This window comes from Ochotona curzoniae, unplaced genomic scaffold (genome assembly GCF_017591425.1).
Source record: "Ochotona curzoniae isolate NIBS_2020 unplaced genomic scaffold, NIBS_Ocur_1.0 contig_2321, whole genome shotgun sequence".
Taxonomy (NCBI): Eukaryota; Metazoa; Chordata; class Mammalia; order Lagomorpha; family Ochotonidae; genus Ochotona; species Ochotona curzoniae.
In genome coordinates, this window is record NW_024465421.1 from 13451111 (window position 1) to 13478447 (window position 27337).

Consider the following 27337-nt stretch of genomic DNA (forward strand, 5'->3'; position numbering starts at 1 on the left):
AGAATGGGGATTATTTGATTTACTTTGGTTCCCCTTGTTCAAAGGATCATGGAGGTGGCTTGACTATGAAGTCTCAGCAAAATTATTTCCAAAGGGCAAGAGTTTCCTAATGCAATAGCATGGTACCATTAACAAAAGAAGAGGGAAAGATGCCAGACAATATTTAAATTGATTCATTTATGCTAAGGTCTTACATAAGTATTCATAAGAATTTATTTGGTCTCCACCATCAGAAAACAAATCCCTTGAGAGTAGAGCCTGTGTCTGTGCATGTACTTGCACAAGATGTGTGTGTGTGTGTGTGTGTATTGCTTTATGGGAAACTTTAGTTTCAGAATGTGCAACAAGCACTTCCTACTTTCCTAGAGTAATACCTTTAGTCTCATACTTAGAGACCAGGGTCTAAATAATGACAGCTCTTATAATTGTGCAGCAAACCAAATCACCTAAAGCTAAGTGGTATCAAACAATAGACCATTATGCTGTCCACAGGTCTATGGTCAATGGGACAGTTCCTCTGTGCTCAGCTGACCTTGATTGAACTTAGTCATTCTTCATTAGTTAACCAGTGCGTCTGCTAAGGACAATGTTGTTCTAGGTTGGTCTTGAATGGTATATTGTCCGTGTTGTTTGTGACCCTTCACCACTTGCCTGGCTAGCCTGGGCTTGTTCTTACAGAGGGGCTGTCACCACTTGAGATTTGGACTCAGCTGGCACACTTCTACCAGAGTTTATTGACCAAAGCATCTCTTAGCCTGGCAGATTTGGAGGGTAGGGAGCGATGAAATAAACAGGTTGACTGCAAAGGCACACTGCGATTTGTGGGCAAACAGGAAAAGGAGGGAGACTGAAACTTTTACAACATCACCCTAAGAACTTTTTCTTAAATTCTGAAAGAAACACGCTAAATTGCTACGAAACTTTAGCTGTATGCCTGTAGTAACTATTGCCACAGCTGCTAGCCACAAGATTATCTCTAACATTGTTATAAAAATTAGCTTTTAGTTATTATTATACATAAATAACCTTTTATTGAAAACTTCTGAGCGTTACTGAAGTTGTTCTTCCTTTATAACTTGAAAAAGTCTTTGTCTATTTTTTTTTCCTGAATCCATTTCTGTTAAAAGGCTCAATCACTTGGATCTGTTTGAAGGTCCCCATGGGAAAATGACATTAACATTTTATAGTTAAATTGTTAAAGGAGCTACTTATCATTCGACGTACAAAAACTTTCTCATTGGCATAGTCTATCTTATTTTTCCAAGTTAAATTTGTGTTTGATATTTGCAAGTTATTTTAAGCTGTATTAGCATAACTGGTAGAATTTTCTGTGTTTCTGACTCGTATTTTTCTTATACTGCTAAATTCTAATGAATGCCATCTTGTACTTTTAAAGTGAAGCAAACTGCTAGAGAAGCATAGTTTTAAAACACCCCCTCATGCACACATGGAAAATTAAAATAAATTAGAAAGTGGGGCAGGGAGGGTTGGTATCAGGAGATCAGTTTTGTCACTGGACCTCTCTCTGCTGCAAACTTAGTAAATGATCTTAAGTAAGTCACTTAAACCTGTTTAAACTCAATGCCCTTTATGTTATGATAAGGAGTTAGATTTTATTTGGATGCATTATTCTTCAGATCTATTCACTGGGTTATTATGCGTTCATGTCACTGGGTTTTGACCATGAGCTTTTGATACTAGAGCTTATTGGAAAGGAGGAGAGACAGAGAGGAAGATGCTCCGTCCGTTGACTCACTCCCAAGCAGCTGCAAACGCCGGAGCTGTGCCGATCCAAAGCCAGGAGCCAGGAGCTTCTTCCGGGTCTCCTACGTGGGTGCAGGGTCCCAAGGCTTTGAGCTGTCCTTGACTGCTTTCCCAGGCCACAAGCAGGGAGCTGGAAGGGAAGCAGGGCCGCTACAACTAGAATCAGCACCCATATGGGATCCTGGCACGTACAAGGCAAAGACTTCAGCCGCCAGGCGACCGCATCAGCCTGAGTTTTGCATTTTTGATGTTAGCACTCAAGTTTTTCTTCTATCACCTACTTTTAGAATTTTCTTTTTAAAGTATTTAACAATAACTGTGCATGTTTATAGGATACACAGTGGCATTTCAATACAATATTCATCATTAGATGGGTGGATAAAATCATTTTATTTACTTATTTTAAAGATTTATTCATTTTTATTGGAAAATCAGGTATACAAAGAGGAGAGACAGAGAGGAAGATCTTCTGTCCACTGATTCATTCCCCAAGCAGCCACATGGCTGGAGCTGCACTGATCTGAAGCCAGGAGCCTGGAGCCTCTTGCAGATCTCCCACGCGGATGAAGGAACCCAAGTCTTTGGGCCGTCTTGGACTGCTTTCCCAGGCCACAAGCAGGGAGCTGGCTGGGAAGTGGGGCTGCCTGGATTAGAACTAGCACCCATATGGGATCCAGGCACATTTAAGGTGAGGACTCTAGCCACTAGGGTACCGCACTGGGCCCCAAGGATTTAGATTTTAAGATTTATGAATTATGGCTTATAAGAATGGCACTTCAGAAAGTATATTTGTTCAAATGGGGATTACTGGAAAGAATGTGGAAAGCACATATTTGAAAGACACCTCACTTTTTGTTTAGTGAAATATTAAGAACCTATCATTTCTGTAAAGAACTTTTGTTCTCCTATGGCAAGTGCTTAGGTTACCTCTAGGAATGCAATGGTTTAGTTTGCCACTTAGAATACCTGTATTCTCTAAGTACCTTTTCAAGACCCAAGTTGAGCTCCTGGCTCCCACCTTTGCCCTGCCCCTGGCTACTGCATGCATTTGAGGAGTGAACCAGCAAAAAGCTCTCTCTTGCTTCCCTAATATTATGTGTGTGTGTGTGTGAGAGAGAGAGAGAGAGAGAGAGAGAGGAGAGAGAGAGAGAGAGAGAAACAGGTGTGGAGGGGTGTGTGTGTCTGCCTTTCAGATCAATATAAAAATAAGTGTCTATTTTAAATATTAAGATAAAACTATGCATTTTAAAAACTGTCATTTTTCAGTCATTTCTTACTCATTTTTAAAGCCAGATGTGCTGAAGACATTTGTATCCTGCAGCACTCATACAGGACTTTTCTGAAGCAGAACTGATTCTCATGGGTCTGGAGCTATTTATTCCCTATCTGCCCCAAGCATAGCACTGGCATGATTCAAGAGAGGCCAGTGAACTTAATGTCCAATGCACTCACCACTGCCACCGCCCCACCTCTTATCTTTATGGCTTCTGCTCAGGGCCCTTGGCTGGGGCTCTGATCACAGCTGCCTCTTCTAGGGAAGAAAGGCACAGGCTTAGCTAGGGAAAGGAGGAACCAGCTTATAACCTGTCGTCTTTCTGACAACCTTCTCAGTAGGTCTTTGAGTCTTGTGTCCATTATTACTCCTACCTCATCATCTTAACCATCCTGGGAACAAATCTACCTTGCATTTGTTGCAAAAGGGGCCACATTCTGGAAAACACGCTCAGGATGAGAAAAAAAGACTACTCTCAAAGTGAATCCCTTCATCATCTCAACACGCACCCCCTGCCCAAATCTGCTGGTTTGGATCTTAACCCCTCTCTAGTACTTAATCCCATAACGAGGCTGACCACTGAAAACCACTCATTTTCTTGCCTACCTCCTCTAGGTATTTTCCAGATTTTCTTGATCGTAGGGATCACCTATGTTGCTTATTAAGCAGTTCTTACCCAGACCCCTGCCCTGGATCACCTGATAGTTTTTGTGTGGGATCCAAGAATCTGTGATGTTAATGAGAACCACTTGATCAGTAAAGTCAGGAACGCTAACCTATGGTGGCATTTCAGACACCTGTAACAGAATGGGAACGACTCGAGGAACACATTAGCTGTAGATACATAAATCAGCGATTACAAGTGCCACCCTGCTTCTTGTTCAGTTTGGGCATCATTCTCATCAGTTACGGGACATGGGCCTCACAGATATCTGTGTCTCAAAGAACAATGACAGGTGGTGAGATGATCCAGTCTCAGGAAATCAAAGCTCCCGATTTGGCCCTGACGCTCGTCAAAGCTCAGGCTGCATAACATGACCTTCTTGTTTCGAATCATTCCCTTTTGGCCTACTTTTTGGGACTCTACTTTCCAGAATTTATGCTGAGGGTTAACCAGAGAACTGTTACAAGTGTGTTCCTTATATTATTGTACATAGTGAAGGATGGCTCAAGTCCTTGGGGGACCTGAAGGAAGCTCCTGGGTTTGCATTGGTTCAACTCTGGCCATTGTGGCCACTTGGGGAATGAACCAGCAGATGAAAGGTTCTCTTTCTCTCTATAAATCTTTCAAATAAAAGAAAATTAATCTTTTTAAAAAAAATTGTATGTGACATTTTCTAGAAAAAAAAGACTATAAAATTTACAGGCCTGAATATTAGCAGTGGCAAGATTATGGCTTATACTGTTCCTCTGTAATTGCACTTTTTGTATCAAATTTAAAACTTTTACATTTTAGGTAAATGATGCTTCCTCTATTTTAAAAAAAAAAAGTGTTTCTGAATTCACTGGATATGGGAGATTTTCATGACGGCCAGAAAATTAGAGGTTACTTACAGGAAAGATCTGCTGACATGAAAAAGACACGTTCTTATCTCATAAGCCTTACCATCCTCATTAGACATGTGTTGGAGGTGTAAATATGTGGCCCCAAAGATCCCAATTTCTCTCAAAGCTATGGGGGGAAAATATCAAATCACCTGGAGCAAAATTCAGGGAATTCGGGTTTCATCCTTGGCCCAGAGAGCAACTGGAAGAATACCCAGGGCAGATGTATGTCAGGAAGGGAAAATGCCGCTTCCTCCCTAACTCCCTCACGCTCAGCTGGGAGGGTGGTTGGAGATTCACGTGGTTCAAATAGAAGCGGGCAGGGCCAGAACCTGCTTCCTGTTATAAAAGCACAAGAGCAGCAGACCATGTGCCTAGCTGATTCGTTCTTTTCGTCATGGCGTACCGGCAAATGGGAGGCTCTGGGAGTCTCTCAAGCTGGTTCAGTGCAGGCTTCAGGTGAGTAATCCTGAAAGCGGAGGGCTGCCATGGCTTTGTTTTAGTGAGTCCATTTTCCCTTAACTCTTGCCTCTATTCTCTTTCAGCGTCAGCCGGTGTCTTTCTGTCTTTTTCACTCTTGTGATATCAGTGAACTCAACAGATTTTCTTCAGTTAGCAAATCCTGCTTTCCCAGGTATGTCTCTTGGTGGAGAGGGACATATAGGAAAGAAGGTTGTGGTTGTATGGCCAAGAAATAAGGGACTCTATGCACCACTTTCCTTAATGGTTCAAGTTGCTTCCACTGCCTACTGCAGACTTGCTATACCTATTAAATGAAAGAACTTTAAAAGTCTGCCCTACATTGCAAGGCCTCCATGCCTCAAGTTTGATAGCATCCCCAGAACAGTAAATCACAGCACTAAAACCCATTCTCTGGGAGCAGCACCTCTAAATTCACATCAACATGACAGGGAGACTCGGGTGGATGTCAACTGAGACATGGAGTTTTTCCAGAACTTTCACATGAACCAGAGGTCGCAGAGCAGTGAGTTGGGAGCAGAATTTGGCCTAAAAGAGAACACATGTATTGGTTTTTCACTTAAACTTGAAAAACCTCTAGAGATAGCTTTAGTTCTTCGGTCGTTCACAAAATCGTGGTCCACACCTCCTTCAGCTCTACCATCAAGGTTCTTGACCTGGCTTCCATGGGCATGCTTGTTAACCCTCAGCCAGGGCTCCTCCTGGAGCGCATCAGAAAGCCATAGGCATGCCTGCCTGAAAGCTGAGTTGTTGGTATGCTGCCTTGCAGCTGTCTGACTTGTCTCACCAATTTGTGAGCTCTCCAAGAACAATCTTTGTCTCTCGCCTGACTTCTTTCCCTGATGTCTATTGGAAAGCAGGACTCTCCGCATGCTGTTGTAGTGATTTTTGCCTTCTGTACCTCAAGAAGGTCCAGCATGTTTCTTTTGTTCTCCAGGCACTGTTACTTGTGATGAAAATGAAATAATAGTGAAGTTTCCCAGCCATGGTGGCACCAAGACGTGGCTTGCATCTGTGGTAGGTAAGTAACTCATACTGTCTCACCTAAGTCTTGATTAGCACAAGACAACCATTGTCAGGTGCACAAAGTACACTAAGTCTAGAGTAACTGGCATCCAGCTCCCACAATGCCACGGAGGGAGGGATTTCTGGTTTGCATGATGCCATCAAGAATGGCAGAAACAAATCTCTTGTTTCTGTAACACTTGGCGTTGCAGAATCTCCTGAGACACTTACGCCTTCGTATCCCAGCATCTCAAAGCTTGAGTAATATCTACCTGCTAGGTCCAAAATTAAGTGATTAATTGGCATGCTTTGGAAACAGACTGATAGGCAGGCAGGCTTAACTGCATAGCTTGTCTGACTCTGCCGCTGGAACGTACTCCTTAGCCATCTCTGATCTTCTCTGGCTTCTACAGACCCCCAAGGTGGTGAACTGTTGAACTGTTCATATATCATGGACCCAGAAGGGCCAACTCTAACAGCCCCATATGAGGCCTGTGCCAAGACAGTGGTAAGTAGCGGCTTCAAGAATGATTGGGGAAAGTGGTAATCTAGTAGATGCTGGGAGTGAACCTAGTAGTCAAGAATGTAGACTGGAAAGTGAAGCAGTAAGTCATCCAGAAGTGTGTCATTTATCTTAACCTCCACAGAAGACATTTGGAAATGTCTGGAGATACTCTCCATTATCAAAACTGAGGATGGGGGGACCATGATGGGTATCTAGTGGGTACAAGTCAAGGATGTTGCCAAATACTGCACTGACCAGGGCAGCCCTTGTAACATGCAGCTATCAGCCCTGAAACGGCAATGCTGAGATAGCCTGATGATCTAATGTTTGAGCCATTTAACCTCATCTCTACTACTGTATTTTCTAAATTTCTATTCTCATTTTGAAAAATGAGATGACATCCCCACAGGATAATGGAAGACTATGACCCTATAGACGAAGATTTGTCACAGTACCCAGATAAAACAAATGTGCAAAAATAAACTATTTTGATTTAAACCTACTATGTGGGCTGGAAGGTTATATTGGTACTTGCCAATAAACATCGCTGGTTTATAAAACCAGGTGCTAAAAAGTTAACAGTCCCTAAGCCCTAAGGGTTTCCTTATTGACAAGCACTGGTATTGCCAATCAAGGTTATCAGGAACAACAAAGCTAGCCTGTTTTCTCTGCTTTAGGGTGCAGAGAATCGCTTGGGAACACAAAGATTTGATAATACAGCTCTAATTAACAAGTGACATAGTAGGTCTGGAGTGAGTCCTGGAAATGTGCTGGTTAAATAAACCAAACCCTTTGTGCATCTAGTCTATGGTCTCAGCTTTGTACAGCTACTTCCTTTGACTCTGCTCTAAACAGACTTGTGATGATTTTTTTTTCAATGAAATTATGTAAAGATCTAGTGATGTTTAGTGATTACTCTCTAGTTTTAAAATGGACCTCTTCCACTTTAGCGCGCTTGGAAAGTGCCTTTTTATAAACCAAAAATTTGAAAACTACAACTTGGGGATAATTAAAATCTGTGTGTGTGTTTTTAAAATGGTCCTCATCAATGAATGATTTCTTAAATTTAACACTTTTATTATAGAATTTTTTTAAAAAAATTCATTGGATCTATGGATTGTATGTGGCCCATAATCTAAAGTTATCTGAGTCTTAAGTTTGGCTGCTGCCTACGAGTTCCCTAAGGTTAGGAACAATAGCAAAGGTGGGTTTCTCCAGCACTTGTTACAACAGCAGCTATTTAGGGGCTCAGTAGATGAACGTGCTTGACTAACCTGGGTAGAGGACCCGTATCAAATGGACTGTGATACCCAGACACAGGGTAAATGTAAGAAAGATAAAAACTAAGCTGTGATATGTATTTTTGATGGTGTAACCATTAGTAAATCTTTGCTATATCACAGAGGACTATCTATACAATCTTCTGTTACAGAAATAAGGCATCTTCCAGAACTTGTGTCTGTAACTTTAAGGGATTTTCCACCCAGGTGGGTCAGATGATATTTGAAGTCAGCTTTTCCACTAAGCAGTGGCTCTGTTCTTCCCATTTGCACACAGCATGGCGGACACCAGATGAGCATCAGAGTCCTGGACAGTAGTTCTCTTCTAAATCGTGGGGGTGTCGTGTATCGGTTCTTCTGTCCAGCTACACAAGTAGAACAGATCTTTGAATTTTCAAAATCCATAATCTGCACTGAGGACTCCATGTCTGTAAGTGAAAAGGGATCATGACGTCTCACTGGGCTCTTTCACGGGGAAATAAGGTATTCAACAATTCCATGCTCAGAACTAGGTTAGGATTTCAGTTCTGTGTTCACTGCTTGCTGTGTGACCATGATCAAGTTTTTTTTTTAACCACACTGAGGCTGCGTTTTCCTACTTACAAGGTAGTGTTTAAGTGTTGGCTGTGTTTAGCACTTGCTGACTAGAAATAAAAAGGGTCCAATCTGCAGTTATGATCACATGAGTAATCATTTGATAAATGAGTATCTCTCATGTTCCAGGCCCGATCCTAGATGCTAAAACAGAGCATGAGCAACACAGCCCGGTCACATCTTCATGTGGCTTAGGTCTAACAAACTTCACTAGCTGTTACTTTATCGTAACAGCGAGACTACATTATTTTATATAACATTTGACTTTTTTAAGGACATAGTGAAAGATTGCACATCTAAGGATTGCACAATTTGCAGCTGGAAGAGTTTGGATTTCCCAACTGCCTCTGCCACTTCAAAGACATTAAAAAAAATGGAGCTAAGGGCATAACCAGGATTCTTGTACCAAGAACGATTTAGCAGCTGCTTTGTTTTCTGCACACACTAGCAGCTGGCATGCTTCAGTAACTCTCTGCAAAATTAAAGATTCATGTATCGCTTAATGTTTCATTTTTGTCTTCCAGCTTTCCTTCCCACACATTCCTACTGACTTTGATAGCATTATGGTATGAAAGTAATTTTTAAATAACTTTATTAGCCCTTAATTCATTATTAAAGGGGACATGAATTTTAGTTTCCTAAGACTATTAGCTACTTATTGTTTTCAGTGTGCACCAGACCTGTAAACAAACTTCTTGATTTAAGGTGAACCAATCCCAGACGGGATGGATGATTGAGATTGGTCATGATCCAAGAACCCAAACTCTGACTCTAAAGGAGGCCCTAGGACAAGGATTTGGTATCCTGGCTGACAACAGGTTGACCCTCAACGTGCCATTCAACGCCACTGGAGTCACTCACTATGTGGTAGGTGAGAAAATGTGTATGTAATCCCAAGGCACAGGGCTGTATGCTTAAACTGAAATGTGAACTTGAATGTATCTTTCAATTAACTGATGATAAAAAGGAGTTTAATGCCTGCTTTGTGCCAAGGACTAGATGTTAAAGACGTAACGGCGAACAAATCAGCCATGGTCCATACTTTAATTCATAAGGCTCAGGAGTACTCATACTTCACAGTGTACTGAGAATTCAAGACTACAGACAGGAGAACAGATTCAAGCACTACATTTTGGTTATCGATTTCCTAGGTTTATGTATACACACACACACACACACACACACACATTTATATGGATATAAGCATGTTAACAGTGGTGAGGCACTGCATTAAATGCTAATGTGGTTAGGACAGTCCTGGCCTCTAGAGTGCTAGCACTGGCCACTTTAAGAACTTCACATTGAGTATAAGCTATTGCCGAGTTCTGTAAATATTGATTGCTGACACTAGAGAATAAGGTCAGATTTATCTGCTTAGACATCAGACAGCACTGGCCTTCCAGATGTTTCAGGGGATGACACTAAGACTAGAATGCCTTCAGAATAGTTGCTGGAAAAAAAATGTGTAAATTCAACTTGAGAGAACGTGGTTCCTGGTACTTAAAGTATATGCTTGTTCGGATGATTCTTAATGGTTTGAGGGTCTAGCAAACCAATACCTTAAAAACAAAACAATACTGTCCCTTTAGGAAGGTGACAGCCATCTCCACCTAATCCTTCTGAAGCTTTCGCATGTGTCCCCTGGACAGATGATCGCCTTCTCATCACAGGCCATTTGTTTGTCAGGTGAGGCTCCAGGAACCTGTAACTTTGGTTGTGGAACACGTGGTTCTGAGGGCTTAAGACTAGTAATGGACATTTCTGTCAATCATTTCTTCCAGATCCTGTGTCTTGTAATGCTACGCATATGACTCTTACCATACCAGAGTTCCCTGGGAAGTTAACATCTGTGAACATTGAAAACAGAAACATTGCAGTGAGCCAGCTGCACCACAACGGGATTGATGTAGAAGCCACCAATGGCTTGAGACTGCATTTCAGCAAAACTCTACTCAGAACAAAAGTAGGTTCTGTTACCTATCGTTCAGCTCTATGTAAGCCTGACTTGAGGCATAGTTTCTGTGGGTGGTCGTGATATAGCCTGTGATTTGCTCATAAAGTAGTTGCTGGTGTGACAGTCACACTTGGAGGGACTCATTGGATCATTTTCTATAAGTGAATTTTCAAGTGTCGGAAACTTAATCTCTAATACCAAGCCTTTTTGACTTCAGAAATGGAAATCTGCCCATGTTCGTCCCTCAGTTCATTAGGCAGCCCAAACTCCTTGTCAAATAACTAATGACTAACCTTTCATAATGCTCTACAACAAATGGGACAGCTTGACCCAAACAAAAGGATCCCACGCCGTCCTTAACAGGCCAGTTTTGACTGATGTGATTGCCAGCTATCAGTGAGAGTAATCTTAAATTGGGTTGTGTGTTTTGCAATGTCTCCTTTCCACTCAGACTTGGCGGAGTCCTCCACTGATCCTTGGAATTCGATCTGTTAATTCATGCTTTAGTGCTTAGTACAAAGAGCATGCAGTGCTGAGTCCTGCAGGGCATGAGTTTAAAGCAATAGATTTCCTGCCTCGGGAAGCATCCTGATCTGGGAAAGTGATAGGCTCTCCCTTGTTCAGCTTAAAGGGAAACCAGAGAAGTCTGGAGTATACCCTGTAGGTATTGAGTGAACTTCCTGCCTGCCTCCTGTGATGACTCTGGGCCCCAGACAGGCTGTGACTAGCCTAATTGACATTCTTCTCTCATTTTAGTTTTCTGGAAAATGCCTCCACAATCGGTTCTACATATCTTCACTCAAGTTGACCTTTAACTTGCAACGGGATACAGTGTCCACGGTGATTAATCCTGAGTGCTTTTGTGACTCACCAGTTTCTATAGGTGAAGACTTATTAAATCGCCCTGTCTACCTTTTTCTTCATTGGCTTTTGTGTGCAGATGGGGAAACACAGATGTTCCGATTTCAGTGTACTGCTTGTGGGTTTGAAGAAATTGGGAGTGCTCAAATAAGAAACATCACTCCAGCTGCCATTACGGGGATCTAAGTCCTATACAATTTCTAAAGGTCTGATATAGATAAAATGGTAGCTCTCACAGTCACTGTTCAGTGTATAAATCAGAATGACATAGATTAGAGGCTTCAGCCCACCATACAGGAAGAATGCCTCACAGTTCTAGTAAGAATCAAAGGCTTAAAATTGTCCCAAGTTACTACAGATTTCCTAAAGAATACAATGGGTAACTTCTGTATACGTAGCATTGCCTCTGGTTCCTGGGATCATGTTTACTCTGACATGTTACAGATTAAACAGAAAAATAAGAACCCTTGCTTCATTTTTTTTTTTCCTTTTCAAACTATGGAGAATTTACTAGTGCAATTTGCAAGTTCCTCATCCAAAACTCTTAGAACCCAAAATATTTCAGATCCTGAAAAGTGTTGTGGGTTAGTGTTTGTCTTGATGTTTGGTTTGGTTGGTTTTTTTTTTTTTAATTTGCGGAATTTTGAACTCTTTGCAGAGGCATTGACAGCTGATCATCTCACATTTGAAAATCTGAAATGTGTGATGCTCCAAAATCAAATTTTAAGCAAGAGCCTTAACATTTCAGAGCACTTCTGACTTTGGATTTCAGATCTTTGATGTAGGAGGATGGGATGCTCAACCTGTATGGAAAGAAGGGATCTAGTAACACAAGGGGTGTTAAGCCCCCTAAGTCTGGTATGGTCACCACAGTCCTTCTTCAGAGCTTTGTCCTCTAGCTCATATCCTAGACACCACTTCTTTCCATGTCCTTGGCCTTTTGCCTCTTGGAAAGGAAAATCATCCTGGTTTCTCACATAGCAGCTTTGCTGTGGCTGAAACTCCTCCTTGCAACTTGTAATCAAGCTACTTTCCAAACTTAGGCTTAAAACAAAATCTGGTCTCCTGCCAAAAATAATTAAAATTTCCCTCCCCATAACACTTCCAGGTTGATAGATAATATCACATGGGAAATAAATTGACTCTAGAAACCTTTCACCGTGGTCTAGTTACAGGTGAATTTTGTACCGAGGATGGATTTATGGACTTTGAGGTCTACACCCACCAAACCAAACCAGCTCTCGATTTGGATACCCTCAGGGTAGGAAATTCATCATGCCAACCTGTCTTCAAGGCCCAGTCTCAGGGGATGGTAAGGTTTCACATACCCCTGAATGGATGTGGAACAAAACATAAGGTTAGTACTGGTGGATGATAGAATGTCACTCTGGATCTTTGAAGTAACTGGTTGTTAATTATACATTTTTCTGATCTTTTTAAGTTTAAAGATGAGAAAGTCATCTATGAAAACGAAGTTCATGCTCTCTGGGAAAATCTTCCTCCAAGCAAAATATCCAGAGACAGTGAATTCAGGTGTGACATATTTGTTACTTCTTAATGAACACAGTTATTAATATGAATTCTTTGTACTACCTCTTCATGTGCACACTCTTACAGAATGACAGTGAAGTGCTACTATAATAGACAAGATGTGCTACTCAATGCCAATGTCAAACACCTTCTTCCTCCAGTGGCCTCAGTGAAACCAGGTCTGCTTGCTTTGAGTTTGCAAACCTATCCAGGTGAGATGCTGCATTCTAAGATAGCTGCTTAAATATTTTTTGGAAACTTTTCCTTCAGATACTTTCTGATGCTTCCAGACTAATGGAGAAGCAGTGACATTTAAGCATATGTTACAAACATCAATTATTTGAATATGGGATAAATTGTATTTCCTTTCAGATCTGTCCTACCAACAGCCTTACAGTGTCAATGAATACCCTATAGTGAAACACCTCCGCCAACCAATTTACATGGAAGTGAGAGTCCTAAATAGAAATGACCCCAACATCAAGCTGGTGTTGGACGACTGCTGGGCAACATCTTCAATGGACCCAACCTCTCTACCCAAGTGGAATATTGTTATGGATGGGTAGGTACTCTGCATATTGTATGGTTGCCTAGATATTCCGCTGGAACTTGATGGTGATAAAAGAATTCTCTTGGACTCAAACAGCAATAAGTCAGAAAGGCCTTGATTTAGTGCTAGTTTCTTAGTCATGGATTCCTGAGCTGATCAAGTGATTCATGCTGCTTTCTTAATTGTCTGAATCTTTAACATTGCGACCCTCCTTCAGGAAACTACTGGCTCCAATACTTGATCACTCACCTGGAGAATGAATGAATCTCTCAAGTCATTATCCATTTACTGAACGCCTACTGTATACTAAGCACTGTGCTGTGCTCTGTAAGCATGAGTTAACTTCTGTGAGGAAGCCACTAGCCATCTTAAACGAGAAAATAAGCTTATTCCTTATACAGGTAGCTCAAAGCAATATTTAGCAGTGAAGTCGGGAGTTGTACACCGGTATGACTCCAGAACCTTAGCACTACAATTCTCTAAAGTTGTAGTTAGCCACACACATTGATACAAAAGGCATTTGTCCTTCCAATGACCACCTGTAGTGTCAAAGGGTTCTTGAAACTCATGCATAGGTTTTCCATAATACACATATTCCATTGTATTATGGTAACATTTTATACAAAAATGAACTGACAATTCTACATTCTGTAGGTTGCATGCTCCTCATATTGTGTTCTTCACAGCATCAACCCTCTGCTAACAAATAAGGTTACAAAATGTGTTTCACCTCTGCTGTCACCAACACATACTGCCTGGGAAACACAGGCATTTGTTACACTTGGTGGAAAGAGCCAAGTCAGTTTTTATGAGGGTGTATAAACTTGTCCCTATTAGAGTTCAGCTAGCAAATAGGTATTTATTTTAATATGCAGTAAAACAGCATGTACCTCGCAGGATTTCATGATCATTATTGTATAAAGTCAAAAGAGGTGAACTGGTATAGAAATCTTAAGATGCCCCAAGGGACACAGTCCATCCATATCAGAGTATTGGATTTGAGCCCTGGCTCCACTTCTGCTTCTGCCTTCCCACTGCTGTACACCATAGAGGCAGCAGGTGACGGTCAAGTGCTTGAACTCCTGCTACATATAACACTAAAACTGGAAAGGCCTAGAGGACTAAGTTCTAGGTTCCTGGTTTTGGCCTTGTCCAGCCCCAACATTTGGGAAGTATCTTTCCATTCCTCTGCCCGTCTCTTTCCCTTTCAAATATGTTTGAAAAAAAAATTTTAAGGCCCATGAAGCGGTGGTCATTTGACACAGCAATGTGAAGTTACTGCTTGTGATGCCTGTGTCCCATATCAGTATTTGGGATTGAGTTTCATGTTTGCTCCCAGCCAATGTGTGCCTTGGAGTCAGCAGGTTGTGGCCCAGTTATTTGGGTTCCTGTCATCTAACTGTAAATACCCACATGAAGTTTCTGGAGTTCACTGGACAGTGAACCAGTATATGGAAAAATGTCTCCTGCTGTCTCCTTTTCTCACTCTTGATCTACGGTTCTCTGATTCTCCAGCTCTCCATCACTTTGCTTTTCAAATCTTTTTAAAGAAAACGTATTAAATATAGCAAAGGTATTGGTCGAAGGTATACACAGTCCTAAGAGTTCTGGAAGGATTAGGCATAACTGTATTGGGGTCAATTCTGAATTGGATTCTGAGGATGCATGCATGTGACTGATTCATCGCTGGTGTGTGCCTTCTAGTTGTGAATACAACCTGGACAACTATCAAACTACCTTTCATCCAGTTGGCTCTTCTGTGACCCATCCTTATCACTATCAGAGGTTTGATGTGAAGACCTTTGCCTTTGTATCAGAGGCTCAAGTGCTGTCCAGCCTGGTAGGTGATTAAGAAAGCCACCGGAGATAGGTTAAATGTGGTTGGAATGATTCCACCTGACTCAAGCCTTCTGTCTCCAGGTCTATTTCCACTGCAGTGCCTTAGTCTGCAATCAACACTCTCCTGACTCTCCTCTGTGTTCTGTGACTTGCCCCGTGTCATCTAGATACAGGCGAGGTAAAAATCCCCAATCCCCAATACCGTGTCTCACTCAAAGCAAGCCTCGGTCCTTTAAAATGGAAGAGCCTAAAAAGAGACAGGAATGATTCATTTTCTGCTTAGTCCCAAGAGTCTGAGGAACTTTCTCTTCTCCCTGTTTGCTTCACTCACATACATCTGAGTCACATAGATTCTCAAGGAAGTTCTTGGAGAACTCATTCTACTTTTCACAGTGAGAGCCATGCCTTCCTCTAAGGCAGGGAAACCTGTGAGAAGGAGCGGGAACATCTACTTCTAGGGAGTCTCAACAGCTTCTCAAGCACCTGTTCCAGGGGTCAGAGACAAACCCGATCTTTTTCAGCTACAAGGAACACTGAATTGGAGAAAGTGACAGTCAGCCTCCCGGGACCAATTCTCCTGTTACCAGACGACTCTTCATTCATAGGTATGGATTTACAGCAAGAACTCCCTGGACTTAGCTTTTTATGCTGAGAGGATAATGCTTAATGTAAGTAATACATTCTCAGAGCATAACTCAACAAGCAGAATACAAGACAAAGCCTCTTTCCTAAGAGGTTAAACTGAGTCCTAAGAGACTAAACATAAACTCTCATGTACCTTTACAAAAATCCCCTTGTAACATAAGTGGGATTGTATGATCTTAATGATGTGTACATGGGCTTTTCTACTATTATAACTATGTTACACCCTTACAAAGAGACTTGCCTCACTGCTGATAGCCATATGGGATTTTACATAGCTCTGCCTTAACTATGGTCCTCATTCACGGACATCTAAGTTATAGTCTTGCCCTTAATACTATACTAGATTATTTAAATCTTGGCCACTGTAAATACTATTTCTTGGATATAGACTTTCTATGATTGATCACAGGGATGTGCATGGTTTAACTTGCTATTGTCAAACTTGTACAAAAAAGTTTAAACTCATAAATAGCTTTCTCATGTGTATTTTCCATTAGCTTCTAAGATGCATAATTTCAAAAACTTTTTACACCAAAATCAATTTAGTTTCTCAGGCCATTTTCCATGACCATTCTAGAACAAATATTTTTTTTTTAACAGATTATGTTCCTCTTGCCATTCCATATCCTCAGTCCAGATAACCTTACCTTTGGGCCTGGAATTTTGAAATTAAACAGTCTTAAATCCCTAAAAACCTGTCAGATCACTCGGTGGGGGGAGAGGGGTAGCTAATGGTATCTGTAGCACCAGAATGTTGTCATACAGAATTGGAGCTCAAAGTAATTCACGGGTGCCAGCCTGTCTGATCTAAGACTGACAAAAGCACATGGAGATGAGAAGAGAAGAGATTGGCTCTCAGGGCAAGGTTCTATCTTATTGGAAACTTTCCAAAGAAATTCTTTAAAGCTTCATTTCCTCTCCTTCTCCAGAGCTTTATGAGGCTTCAACTTACCTTGAAAATTTCACCATGAACCTAAGACTTGCTTGTCTGTTTACTTACAGATGATGGGGACTCTAAGAAACTTGGGCTCGTTGCAGACATTGCCTCTAAAGCAACAGCTATTGTGGCAGCCTTAGCAGGTGTGATGGTAACGCTAGGTTGCATCAGTTACCTGCATAAAAGAAGAACCATGGTATTCAATCACTAACTGTGCTTGCAAATAAAATAGTTGACCTAAGCCCAAGATCAGATGGTGTTGAAAGAATGTTGCTTTCAGTCTGTTCTCTATACAGTGAATATGTTATCTCTTGGGCGGCCTTTGGTCTGTGTGGACATTAATGGGCAAGTTTATAATTCAATTACTTGTTGACTCTGACTCCTTACAACCACAGCTGAATTCTCTAACACTCTCAAGCAGTAGAGAGGTTTTGCTATAGTACATCTCGGGTGGGGGTACACTTATGTCAACATAATGTCTCTATTTCCTCTACTCACATAAAATGATAGTGAAAAAGCTCAGGAAATTTGAGATTTACCTTGGTATGAATCACTTAAACCATGCATATAAGGGGAACTTCAAAAACTTAAATGTATTAAAACTGTATGGATTTTGAATTTTTTACTCAGAATTTTCATTGTTTTCCATGAACTTTCTGAAGTACCCTGCTGTATAGGATACAGGCAGTAAGCCATCTCGCATCATTGACACAAATTCATAGGAAGTGAAAATAGATGTTCCCAAGGAATCGGGCATGCTGATTCAAATTATTTCTTAACTCTAATTGCTCTGAGAAGTAAATGACTTCCTTGAAGGATTTAATCATTCACAAAAAAAGTACTAACCCACATTCTCCCCTGTAGACCCAGTCTAACTAAAGAACAGCAATGTCCTTTTGTTGTGGGTTGGGCGAGGTATAAAGGTCCCAGTTTCCTTGGCTACAATTACAACATTGATATGAAGATTCTAACAGCTGAAACTGAGCCTGAAAGGCTACGTACTCATTTCTTACACGTGATCATTTCTCCCTCCTCAGGCACCCTCAAAGGAACAGCCTACTTATGGTTGGGCATAATCACACCATTAATGCCCACTATGCCTTGTAGCTCTAGCCAATCATGTTCAACATAGCCCGTGCAGAAACAAACTCACTTATTTCAACTAGAAAACATCTGGGAAAGTAAGCAAAAAAAGACTAAGCTTCTAGACATGGGAGAGGTGAAAAACAGAAATCTGAAACACTCTAGTACTTGAACTTAAACTTTAAACTCAATTTTGTGTTAGTATACTATACTCGAGTTTTCCAAAACCTAACCTTGAGACTAGGGAAGATGTATGTCCATTTGGTCATCTTGCAATGCACTGTAGGTCTCTAATTTTATATTGACTTCTTTTGCCCCCTCTCTTTCAACATACCTTTCTGAATCCTTTTGTTAGAATTAAACTTGGGTAAAGTCCTGGAACAGGGAAAGAAACATTTGCATAAGGTCTGGAATTCCTTCAGTTGATGTTCAAAAGCTCCAGTCATTTGTTGGATTTAAAGCATTACTCCCATGATAAAGTGAAAAAAGAAAACGGTCTTGAGTTCAAACTTTCCTATAAGTCACTTTGTCATAATGTAAGCTTTTATATATTATACACTTTTAAAATTTTATTTTCATTGGAAAGGCATAAATACAGAGAGAAGGGACAGATTTTATTCACTGTTTTACTCCCCAAGTGGCCACAAAGTCGGAGCAGAGCCAACCCAAGGTCAGGAGTTTCTTCTGGGTCTCACACACGGGTGCAGGGTCCCAAGGCCTTGGGCCGTCCTCGACTGCTTTCCCAGGCCACAAGCAGGGAGCTATAAGAGAAGTGGAGCAGCTGGGACAGGAACCAGTGCCCATATGGGATCCCAGTGCATGCAAAGTGGGGCCCTATACATTACACTTTCTTAATGGTATCTTCAGAGGTACTGGCTATTGAAATGAATTGTTGACCATGTGAGGCACACCAAATAATGATATCTTCCCTCCCCCCTATGTCCACATCCTAATTTCTAGAGTATGAGAATGTTATTTCCTTGACATGGCATCATGAACCGTGCAGAGGCAATTAAGAGTCTAGGCACAGAGATTACCCAGGCGGGCCTTATCACTACCCAGGAGGCTCAGCGTCAGATGATGCCTTAGTGAAACACAGTTCTATTGTTCCATCTTGGACTGCCTTTTCTGGGAGAAACCATGGAGAGTACTGAAGAGAAGAAGGCTGGTGCTTTGCCAGAAACACTTAACAGGGGAAGAATTTTACAGTGCTGAAGATTAAGTGCATGAGAAGAAAGCTTGCCCAAAATAAGCTCTCTCCTTGTCTCTAAAGGCATATCTACGAAAAAGCTAAGAAACATAAGCAGATGTATAGAACTGAAATTCAAATAATGGGAAAGGCAAGAAAAGCTGCCAGCTTCTATGTAGCAACAGAACCCGAATTGGCATTTGCTATCAGGATTACAGATAGCAATGGTGTTAAGTCCCACAGTCCAAAGAAGTGCTGCAACTTCTTTGCCTTCACCGTGTCTTCAATGGCACCTTTGTTAAATTCCACAAGCCTTCCATTAACATGCTGAGGATTGTGCAAATCTATAATGCATGGGGAGTGGCAATCTGAAGTCTCAGTGAATTGTATCAGAAATGAATTGCCTAGACAAGTAACACTCTGCCCATTCTCTTGGTAAATAGGGTATCATCTGCATAGAGGATTTGACTTATGAGGTCTGTATCATTGGGAAAAAAATGCTTCAAGAAAGCAAACAGCTTCTGTGGCCCTCCCAAATTATGTTGTCCGTGAGATGATATAAACAAAAAAGAACACAGGGCCAGCACTGTGGCACAGGTGAAGCTGCTGTTTGTGGCACCAGGATCCCATGTGGCCACTAGTTCGACTCCCAGCTGCTCTGCTTCTTATCCAGCTCTCTGATGCTGGCCTAAGGAGGCAGTGGAGGCTTTCCCAAGTGTTTGGGTCTCTGGACTAACACGGGAGGCTCCATAGAGGTCTGACTCCTGGTTGTTGTGACTATTTCGGGAGTGATCCAACAGGTGGAACATCTCTCTCCCCTTTTAAAGAAACCTGAAAAAGAAAAAGACCGCCAACTTTGTGGAGAGTGGAGCTAATGATAACAGGGAAGACCAAAAAGACCAAATCAATAGGCTTATCACCAAGATGGACTAAAATGGTCAGGTCATAAACAGAAATGATATTCAATACTGTTGCACTGGTGACTTTGTTTGCCTGTCCCCAACTTGGCTCAACTACTGTGACAAATCTTCATGTGTGGTAAAATTAAAGCAAACCAGCAACCCTTTGCATGTCAAAGTACAGTCCTGTTTGTATTGTCAAAAACATTTCATAATTTGTAAGTTTTTTTTCCTGAGAAAAGTCTTATATTTTCATTTTGGATGGTGCTCAAAAATGAGTCAAAATAGGCTTATTTGAAGAAAACCTGTCTTCTAGGCACCTGTTCATAATTTTTAGGTAAGGAAATAAATGTTCCACTTACCAAACAATAAACTTAGTTGCTGAAATTTCATTACTTTAAGCTTTGACTTTTCTGTAAAGAACTGCCATAAAAGTGCCATTTTCCTTTCATATTCCATTTTTGTTGCAGTTTTTGTATGTTTTGCTCAAAGAGGCAAGTTATTTTGGAGTATCTTAAACCATGCATGGCACAACTACTAAGCAAAAAACTTGAAAGCTGACATTTTATAAACATTCGTGTGTATTGTACATGAATCATCTCACCCAGAACTAGCGCAGTGAGAATTCTGTACATGGAGTATATGATGAAAGTAAAACTTTTGGTGGTCCTACATTGATTGTGCAGTGTAAAATAGATCCCTCAATAAATCATGAATTGACTTATTTTAAATTGTAAGATATTTTCTGCAGTTATGTTCACTTGTTATGGTGACTGTAGGAAATCAAATCACCCTTTATGTGGTTGCTATCCACAATGTGAACAACATATTGCTAAAAAAAAAAAAAAAATACTTGTCCAACAGATAAGAGACTTGAGCCCAGGTTAGCCCGTCCAGGATGCCGTAGACCTTTGCCCTTTCTTCATGAATTGATCCATCTGTGTGATTTCAGAGATCAAAGTCACCTGGACTGTGGGTTATGGCTCTGATATGTCTGCCCCAAATGCTAAAACAGAGCTCTGAGACTGGAAAGCCCAACTGGTAATGGAGCAGCTGCGGGGATGAATACCTGTTGCCATGGTAGCCTGGAACCAGTCTAAGAAGCAGCTGATTCAAGTCGTGTTCTCAACTTTCCAAGGTACGCATCCTGCTGTGTCTGGGGGAGGCAACTTAATCAGAGAAGCTGTGTGGGCAGAGCAGTGAGCTCAAATCCTCAAAGCCTGCAGCACCTTCAGCCACACTAGGGTTTGTAACCTCCCTCACCAGGCAGTGATGGTCATTATTTGTACAGGTGTCAGGAATAGGATGAAAGGATTTGGTGATTCTAACCCTCGCTAGGCAGGTCTCAGTGCATTGGGCTGGAAACAGAACTGTGAGCCTTGGGAAGTCAGTCCTAAGGTATGTTTCCTTTTAGAAGAAAGACTATGGGCATACGATAGTCAGTGTAAACCGAAATTAAGAGTACTTTTAGCCAATAAATTTATTCTTCTTTGGTTTCCTCAAGTACCAAGAGCCTGGCTGTGTTTGTTTTGCCTTCTCACTGGTTACTCTGCGAGGGAAGGGGTCTGATGAAACATGGAGTCATCAGTCACTACCCTGAAGGTGTTTCTTCTAAGGCTCACAGAGACACCAAAATCCATGAATGCTCAGGTCCCTCATGTAAAAGCGGGGTAGTATTTGGATATAGTCTACCATACCATCCCGCATACTTTAAACCTCTAAATTAGTTAATACCTAACGACCTAAATGCTATGCTAATAGTTATCATCCTGTGTTGTTTAGGGAATAATGATAGGAAAAAGAGGTCTGTGTAAGTTTAGTATACAAGCAGTATCCTTCCAAATATTTTTGATCCATAGGTTGATCGAATCTGTGAATTCACAATTCAGCTTCAGAAGTCCAACTGTGCAAGGAGGTTTGTTTCAAAGGAGACGATGTGGTCCCTTATTTCTTACCCACATTCAGGGTTCCTCTCCTCTAAATTCTGCTTCAGGGTCAGAGGGGCAGGAAAAATGCCTCTGAGTATAAGACACAGGAGACAGGAGTTCCAGCTCTGGCACTGCAGACATACTGCAGGAGGACAGGGATGGAGTACTAAGTGTCAGTGGAGGGACAACACCCTATCCCCAGAAACTGATAATCAAAACCCAGAAACTCAGGACCTGCTGCAGATCTGTAAGGCAGCTCAGAATTTGCCATTACACAGCACTCTTCCAGCCCCTTCCACTGTCGAACATTGTGCATATTAATTTAAGCAGTCCGATAACTTCTAACTGCTCTCACGACTATTGAGTCTCTGCAGAACCAGTTTCAGATGACCGGGATGTGACTGCCCTCTACCGGCTGATATATGAAATGCTCTTCTTTTGAAATGTTAGTTTTATGTATATATATAAATTTTATTTTTGATGATGTTTACATAGTTGATTAGGGTGAAAAGGGCTGAGGATTAGGGAAAAGTGGGTGAGACCATTATTTCCAAATTTTCTTTTTCTTTTTCCTGGAGGAAGCGAGGATATAATAGCCTCCCAACTACCTCAGTACCCAGGGATGGGGAACAGCCACCCATTGTCATCCCAGGGTCCCCAGTGTGGAGCATGCTCTGAAGGTTCTGCTAGAGTGGCTTCAATATTTCTGAAATGCTGTCGATCTCACTGCTCCAAGGATGAGGAAATCATTCCAAGGACTACTGGCTAACATAGTCCACCTTAGAGTCTCCATTCATCCAAATATTTACTGTCATGCTTCACTGGAGTAGTTGACCAATTTGCTCTGCTCTCCTTCCTCTGCTATAGTACAAGATGTCCTCTGCAGGCTGCCATGGACTGCCAAAACCTCTGTGAGCATTTGGGCTGGCTATCTACTGCTCTGTCTAAGCCACTTGAAAAGGCCCAGTTCTGAGACATGCACTCTAAGGTTATAGCACAGCTCCTATGATTCTCCCCATGGTTGTTCACTAGTCCACTGAGTCCACTAGTCCAGCTGGGGGGAAATCCCCAAAGAAACCTCAACTGAAATAATCCCAGACCTGATTCTCGTGTGTACTTACCAGTACAGGGTCCACCTCAGCCAGTATGTGCAGCACACTGGTCTAGCCTGTCACACATTCCATTTGGTTCTCAATGCATCAATGGACATTGGAGCCTAGTTCAACCCAACTGACCCCACTCTCCAGCCCACACTCATGCCAGCAGGTTCCACCATCTGTCTTACCAGGCCTGACCCCAGCCCTGGTTCTCATGCTCACCAGAGAGATGCAACCCATTAGGGAGGTGCCCAACATTTCCCTTCTGGGCTCGCTCCCAGTCCCAGATCTTGTACTCTCCCGGTAGTTCTGCAGTCTAGCTTGACAGGATTTGCCCCAAGTCCCAGCACTTGCCAGCTGATACTGCAGCAAAGCCCAACCAGCCTGCACTTACTCTGGCTCATACATGCACCTGTGGACACAGTCGATTAGTCCAACCTGGCTCTCCCCGTAACCCATTTCATGCACAGGTCAATAGGTGTTGTAGCCCTGCCCAATCTGGTCAGTCCCCCAGACCCAGTTGTCACATTCACAGTGCCCTGCTACCAGGTCCGCACACCCCTGTCCGAGTCTCACATGTGCTGCGGCCCAGTCTGGCATGACTTGCCTACCTTGGCATTTCTTGGTGGGTACAGTAGTCTGGCATGACCCAGTCTGCCCCCAGTTCCAGCTCATGTTGGTGGGTGCAGCAGCCTAGCCCATCCCAGCCAGCCCCCAGTCCAGACCCTAATGTGAACTGGCTGCTGTTGCAGCCCGACCCAGCCTGTCCTGCACCCTATCCTATTTCTCAGATCTGCCAATGGGTGTTATGAACTGACCCAGCCTGGCCTGCCCCCAGATCTGACCCCCATATGTACCAGCGGGTATCATAACCTTTCCTTCTAATAATGTTTTTTAGGTTTTTCAGACAAAGCTTGAGGTTCTTGCACCTAAAGAGAGGCACAGAGATTCTGTTTGTCAAACCTGAAAATGTATATGAAAAACAGAGTCAGACACAGAGAAAGACTTTCCATCTGCTGGTTCACCACCTAAATGCTCCAATAGCCAGAACTCAACCAGACAGAAGCCTGCAACCTAATCCTTGAGTCTCCCAAACAGGAGGCAGGAATACAAGCCCTTAAACCAGCAGCTGCTGCCTCCTGTGGAGCTCTTCAGTGGGAATTTAGAATTTGAGATGGAAGTAGGACTGAAATTCAGGTACCCAATTTGGAATTGCAGCATCCTACTAGTGTCTTAACTGCTCTGCCAAATATACTTTCCCTCTTGAGTTTAGGAAAGTGAACAACTTTTTCAAGCAGAGTATCCAAATGACACAGATTAGAGAATAAACTTAATTCCCAAAAGGCCTCAATGGCAGGTAGAAGGAGTTCACATTTAAAAGCACACAGCTGGGAATCCAACGTAGTAGCTCAGTTGGCTAATCTTCCCCTTGTAAGCGCTGGTATCCCAGAAGGGTGCCAGTTTATGTTCTCCACTTGCAGCTCCCTGCTTATGGCCTGGGAAAGCAGTAGAGGACGGCCCAAAGTCTTGAGGCCCTGAACCCATGTGAAAGGCTGAAAGAAGTGCCTGACTATTGGCTTCAGAATAGCTCAGCTTCAGCTGCTGTGGCCATTTGGGGAGTGAATCAGTGGATGGAAGATCTTTCTGTGTCTCCTCTCTGTAAATTTGCCTTTCCACTGAAAATAAGTAAATCTTAAAAAAAAAAACACACACACACACACACACACACACACAGCTTATGAAGTGGATTTTGCAGACAAACTGGGTTTGAATCCCACTTCTAATTCCATGTGCCCTTGGGCAATTTGATCTCTCAGTTTCTGCATGGTTAAAATGAGCAGCAGGGAGGTCACACTGGACACAAACACTACTGTGTACAGGGCTTACAATAACTCCCTGCATGTGGCAAATGCGCCAGGACAAACACACACACCCTGGACACACCAATGAACTAACATTATGACCATATGAAGCCATGATTTTGGTGCCCTGAGGGTTACTAATCATTCCAAATGCACACATTGAGCTGTGTCTTAATAGTCAGTGATATCTTTTGTATAAACAGTGAGTCTTTATAGTCCTCCACAGCTTGGCTAACAAAAAGCCTCTTAACACATTTCTCTTCCAATCAGTTTTAAATAATTCATACAGCCGTACATTCTGACAACTACTCTTCATGGGCTTATTTGGTGTCAGGCGCTGTTCCAAGGTCTAGTACATTCTTTTCCTTCATTTGCCTTGCGCTCAGGCAGTGTGCAGGAGAGAGATGGAAATAACCACCTTATTGGAAACCTCAATTTAGATGCTGAAGTGAGTGAAGCTTAGAACGATGGCTTCACCTCTGCCTTTCAGGAGCTGTTGGAATATGAAAAGCATTCCATGCCTTGTGATTGATCTTTGGTCACAGCCTGATCCGTGACAGGAAGTCAGTACTTCTGGGTGCCGTGAGAGAAGAGCCTCCTTGCACTTGGCAGTGTTTGCAGCAAGGGTGTTTATGTATCCAGAAATAAGTTTTGAAATCATCTTTTGGCTACTTTCTGTAGAACATCCCACAAGAACGTTGTGTAAATCTGTTGCACTGAAAACCATCTCCATGTGTGTACCCCCGGCCTGAATCGTCGACTGGACGTATCCTCTTGATGTCAAAAAGGGCCAATCTGACTTAACAGGAGCACAGCAGGGTTGGCATTTGTACACATCTTTCTCCTCAGAAAACAGTGTCAGCGTCCACCCACTGGCTCAGGCTGGAACTCGTGGTGCCAACTTTGTGTCTAATGCTCCTTCACCCACATGCACCCACATGCAACCTGCTGGCTCTTCAAACGAGAACGGTCTCCATTACCTCCATCCTACCAAAGTTTTAAACTCCAACCACCCTCTGCTCTGGACTTTTCTGCATTCCTCCTAGCTGGCCTTCCTGCTCACAATCTCTTGAACATGGAGTGATCTGATGAAAATCTGTGTTGGATGGTGTCACTTTCCTGTATAAGATTTCTTCATTGTCTTCTCTTGCTTTTTGGGGTGAACTTCTTACCCTAGCAAGTCCCATGTGGTGAGCTCTTCTCTTTGTTCCACTTAACATTTCCTCATCAGGCCAAGCTGTGCACTGTTTCTCTTTTTTTGAAAAAGGAGAGAGGGACAGAGAGAATTTTCCAAGCAGTGATTCACTTCCCAAGTGACTTCAACAGTCAGAGCTGGCCAGGCTGCAGGTAGGAAGCTGGAACTCCATCTGGGCCTTCCACCTGAGAAGTAGGGGCCCAAATAACTGGACCATCTTCTGTTGCCTTCCCAGGCAGCTAGGACACGAACTGACACCCAAATAGGATGTTGACAGTTGTAGGTGGTAGCTTAACCTGCCAGTCCCAACATTGTTAACCATGTTTGCAGGAGAACAATTTATTAGCTCTGCAGGAAAACAACTGATTGGCCAGTGTGAAGCTATGGCCTGCTGGAATCTTGTTGGGAACACTCCCGGGAGCGGTTAATACAGAAATACATAGGTCAGGAACTCCATAATCTAAACCTGCTGCCTTAGATTTAGATAACAGATCAAGACAGAGGTATGGGAACTCCCTCTTGCTGTTTATATGTAAATTCCTCAAGCCCCCCTCCCTCATGCCTAGTTGACACCCAGTTTTTTTTAAAAAAATCTGATAGTGTTAAAAGCTCTGGCTATGGACCATCAGTCAGTAGTCCCTGTGTATAATTATTGGCTCCATGTACCAAGTTCATCGCTGCAGGACAGTGAACATGTTAAGTTCCTGCCAGTCTCTGGGACACCAGTCTGTGGTGCTCAATGCCAGGAAAACCTGCTTTCCAGTGCTTGGCATAGTAGCAACTTTTTTTTTTTTTTTTGTTCAGAGAAGAAATTCCTGATCACTAGAGCTGAAGTGGTCTCTCACAAATATTTGCCACCCTGTGATTCTTCTTCGATATATATATTGTGCACCCGCTGGAGTGGGTAGACTCTAGGGTAGGACCAGAAACACCATCTATGCTTAGCATGTCACTGGGTGATTTCTGGACCTTCTTAAGTACAGATGGTTCTAACCATCTGCTTCTAACCAGAATATGGAAAAAGCAATGGGATGTGAACGACTACACATAGTTATTACCTAAGAATGTGATAAGAAACTCTGCTAAGAATCTTTCTCCTTTTTAATTCTTTGGAGATGAAAAGAGCTGCACTGTGAACAGCCACCTATTGAGGGGTTACATCAAGGAACTGAGGGCTCAGTCCTGCCATAAGCAAGGAATTGGGTGTTGCTTTTAAGAGTGTAGGTTTGGATGAGGATCCTTTCCTAAAGCCCCACTCTGGCCAACACTGTGGTTATAGCCTGACAACGGGCCCCATCAGGCTGTGCCTGGGCTCTTAAAAC

General features: G+C 42.3%; 1 protein-coding gene across 1 annotated transcript; it reads left to right on the plus strand.

The window, feature by feature from the left end:
• Positions 1–4979: 4979 nt before the first annotated feature.
• Positions 4980–17011, plus strand: LOC121152013 (zona pellucida sperm-binding protein 2-like). The gene is made up of 18 exons (XM_040973909.1): positions 4980–5041; positions 5128–5216; positions 6000–6083; positions 6481–6575; positions 8130–8282; positions 8971–9012; positions 9152–9313; positions 10036–10132; positions 10228–10409; positions 11157–11283; positions 12431–12618; positions 12703–12794; positions 12879–13003; positions 13164–13353; positions 15046–15181; positions 15262–15358; positions 15702–15785; positions 16828–17011. Exons 1-18 carry the CDS (start codon positions 4980–4982, stop codon positions 16971–16973), a joined length of 2151 nt encoding a protein of 716 aa, XP_040829843.1. The 3' UTR covers positions 16974–17011.
• Positions 17012–27337: the final 10326 nt, after the last annotated feature.

Bases quoted from the DNA above. Each gene is read 5' to 3' on its own strand.
- LOC121152013 (XM_040973909.1), top strand. From the start codon at position 4,980: ATGGCGTACCGGCAAATGGGAGGCTCTGGGAGTCTCTCAAGCTGGTTC. The intron at 5,217-5,999 runs GTATGTCTCTTG...TTTGTTCTCCAG, and splicing joins AGCAAATCCTGCTTTCCCAG to GCACTGTTACTTGTGATGAA. The intron at 15,786-16,827 runs GTATGGATTTAC...GTTTACTTACAG, and splicing joins AGACGACTCTTCATTCATAG to ATGATGGGGACTCTAAGAAA.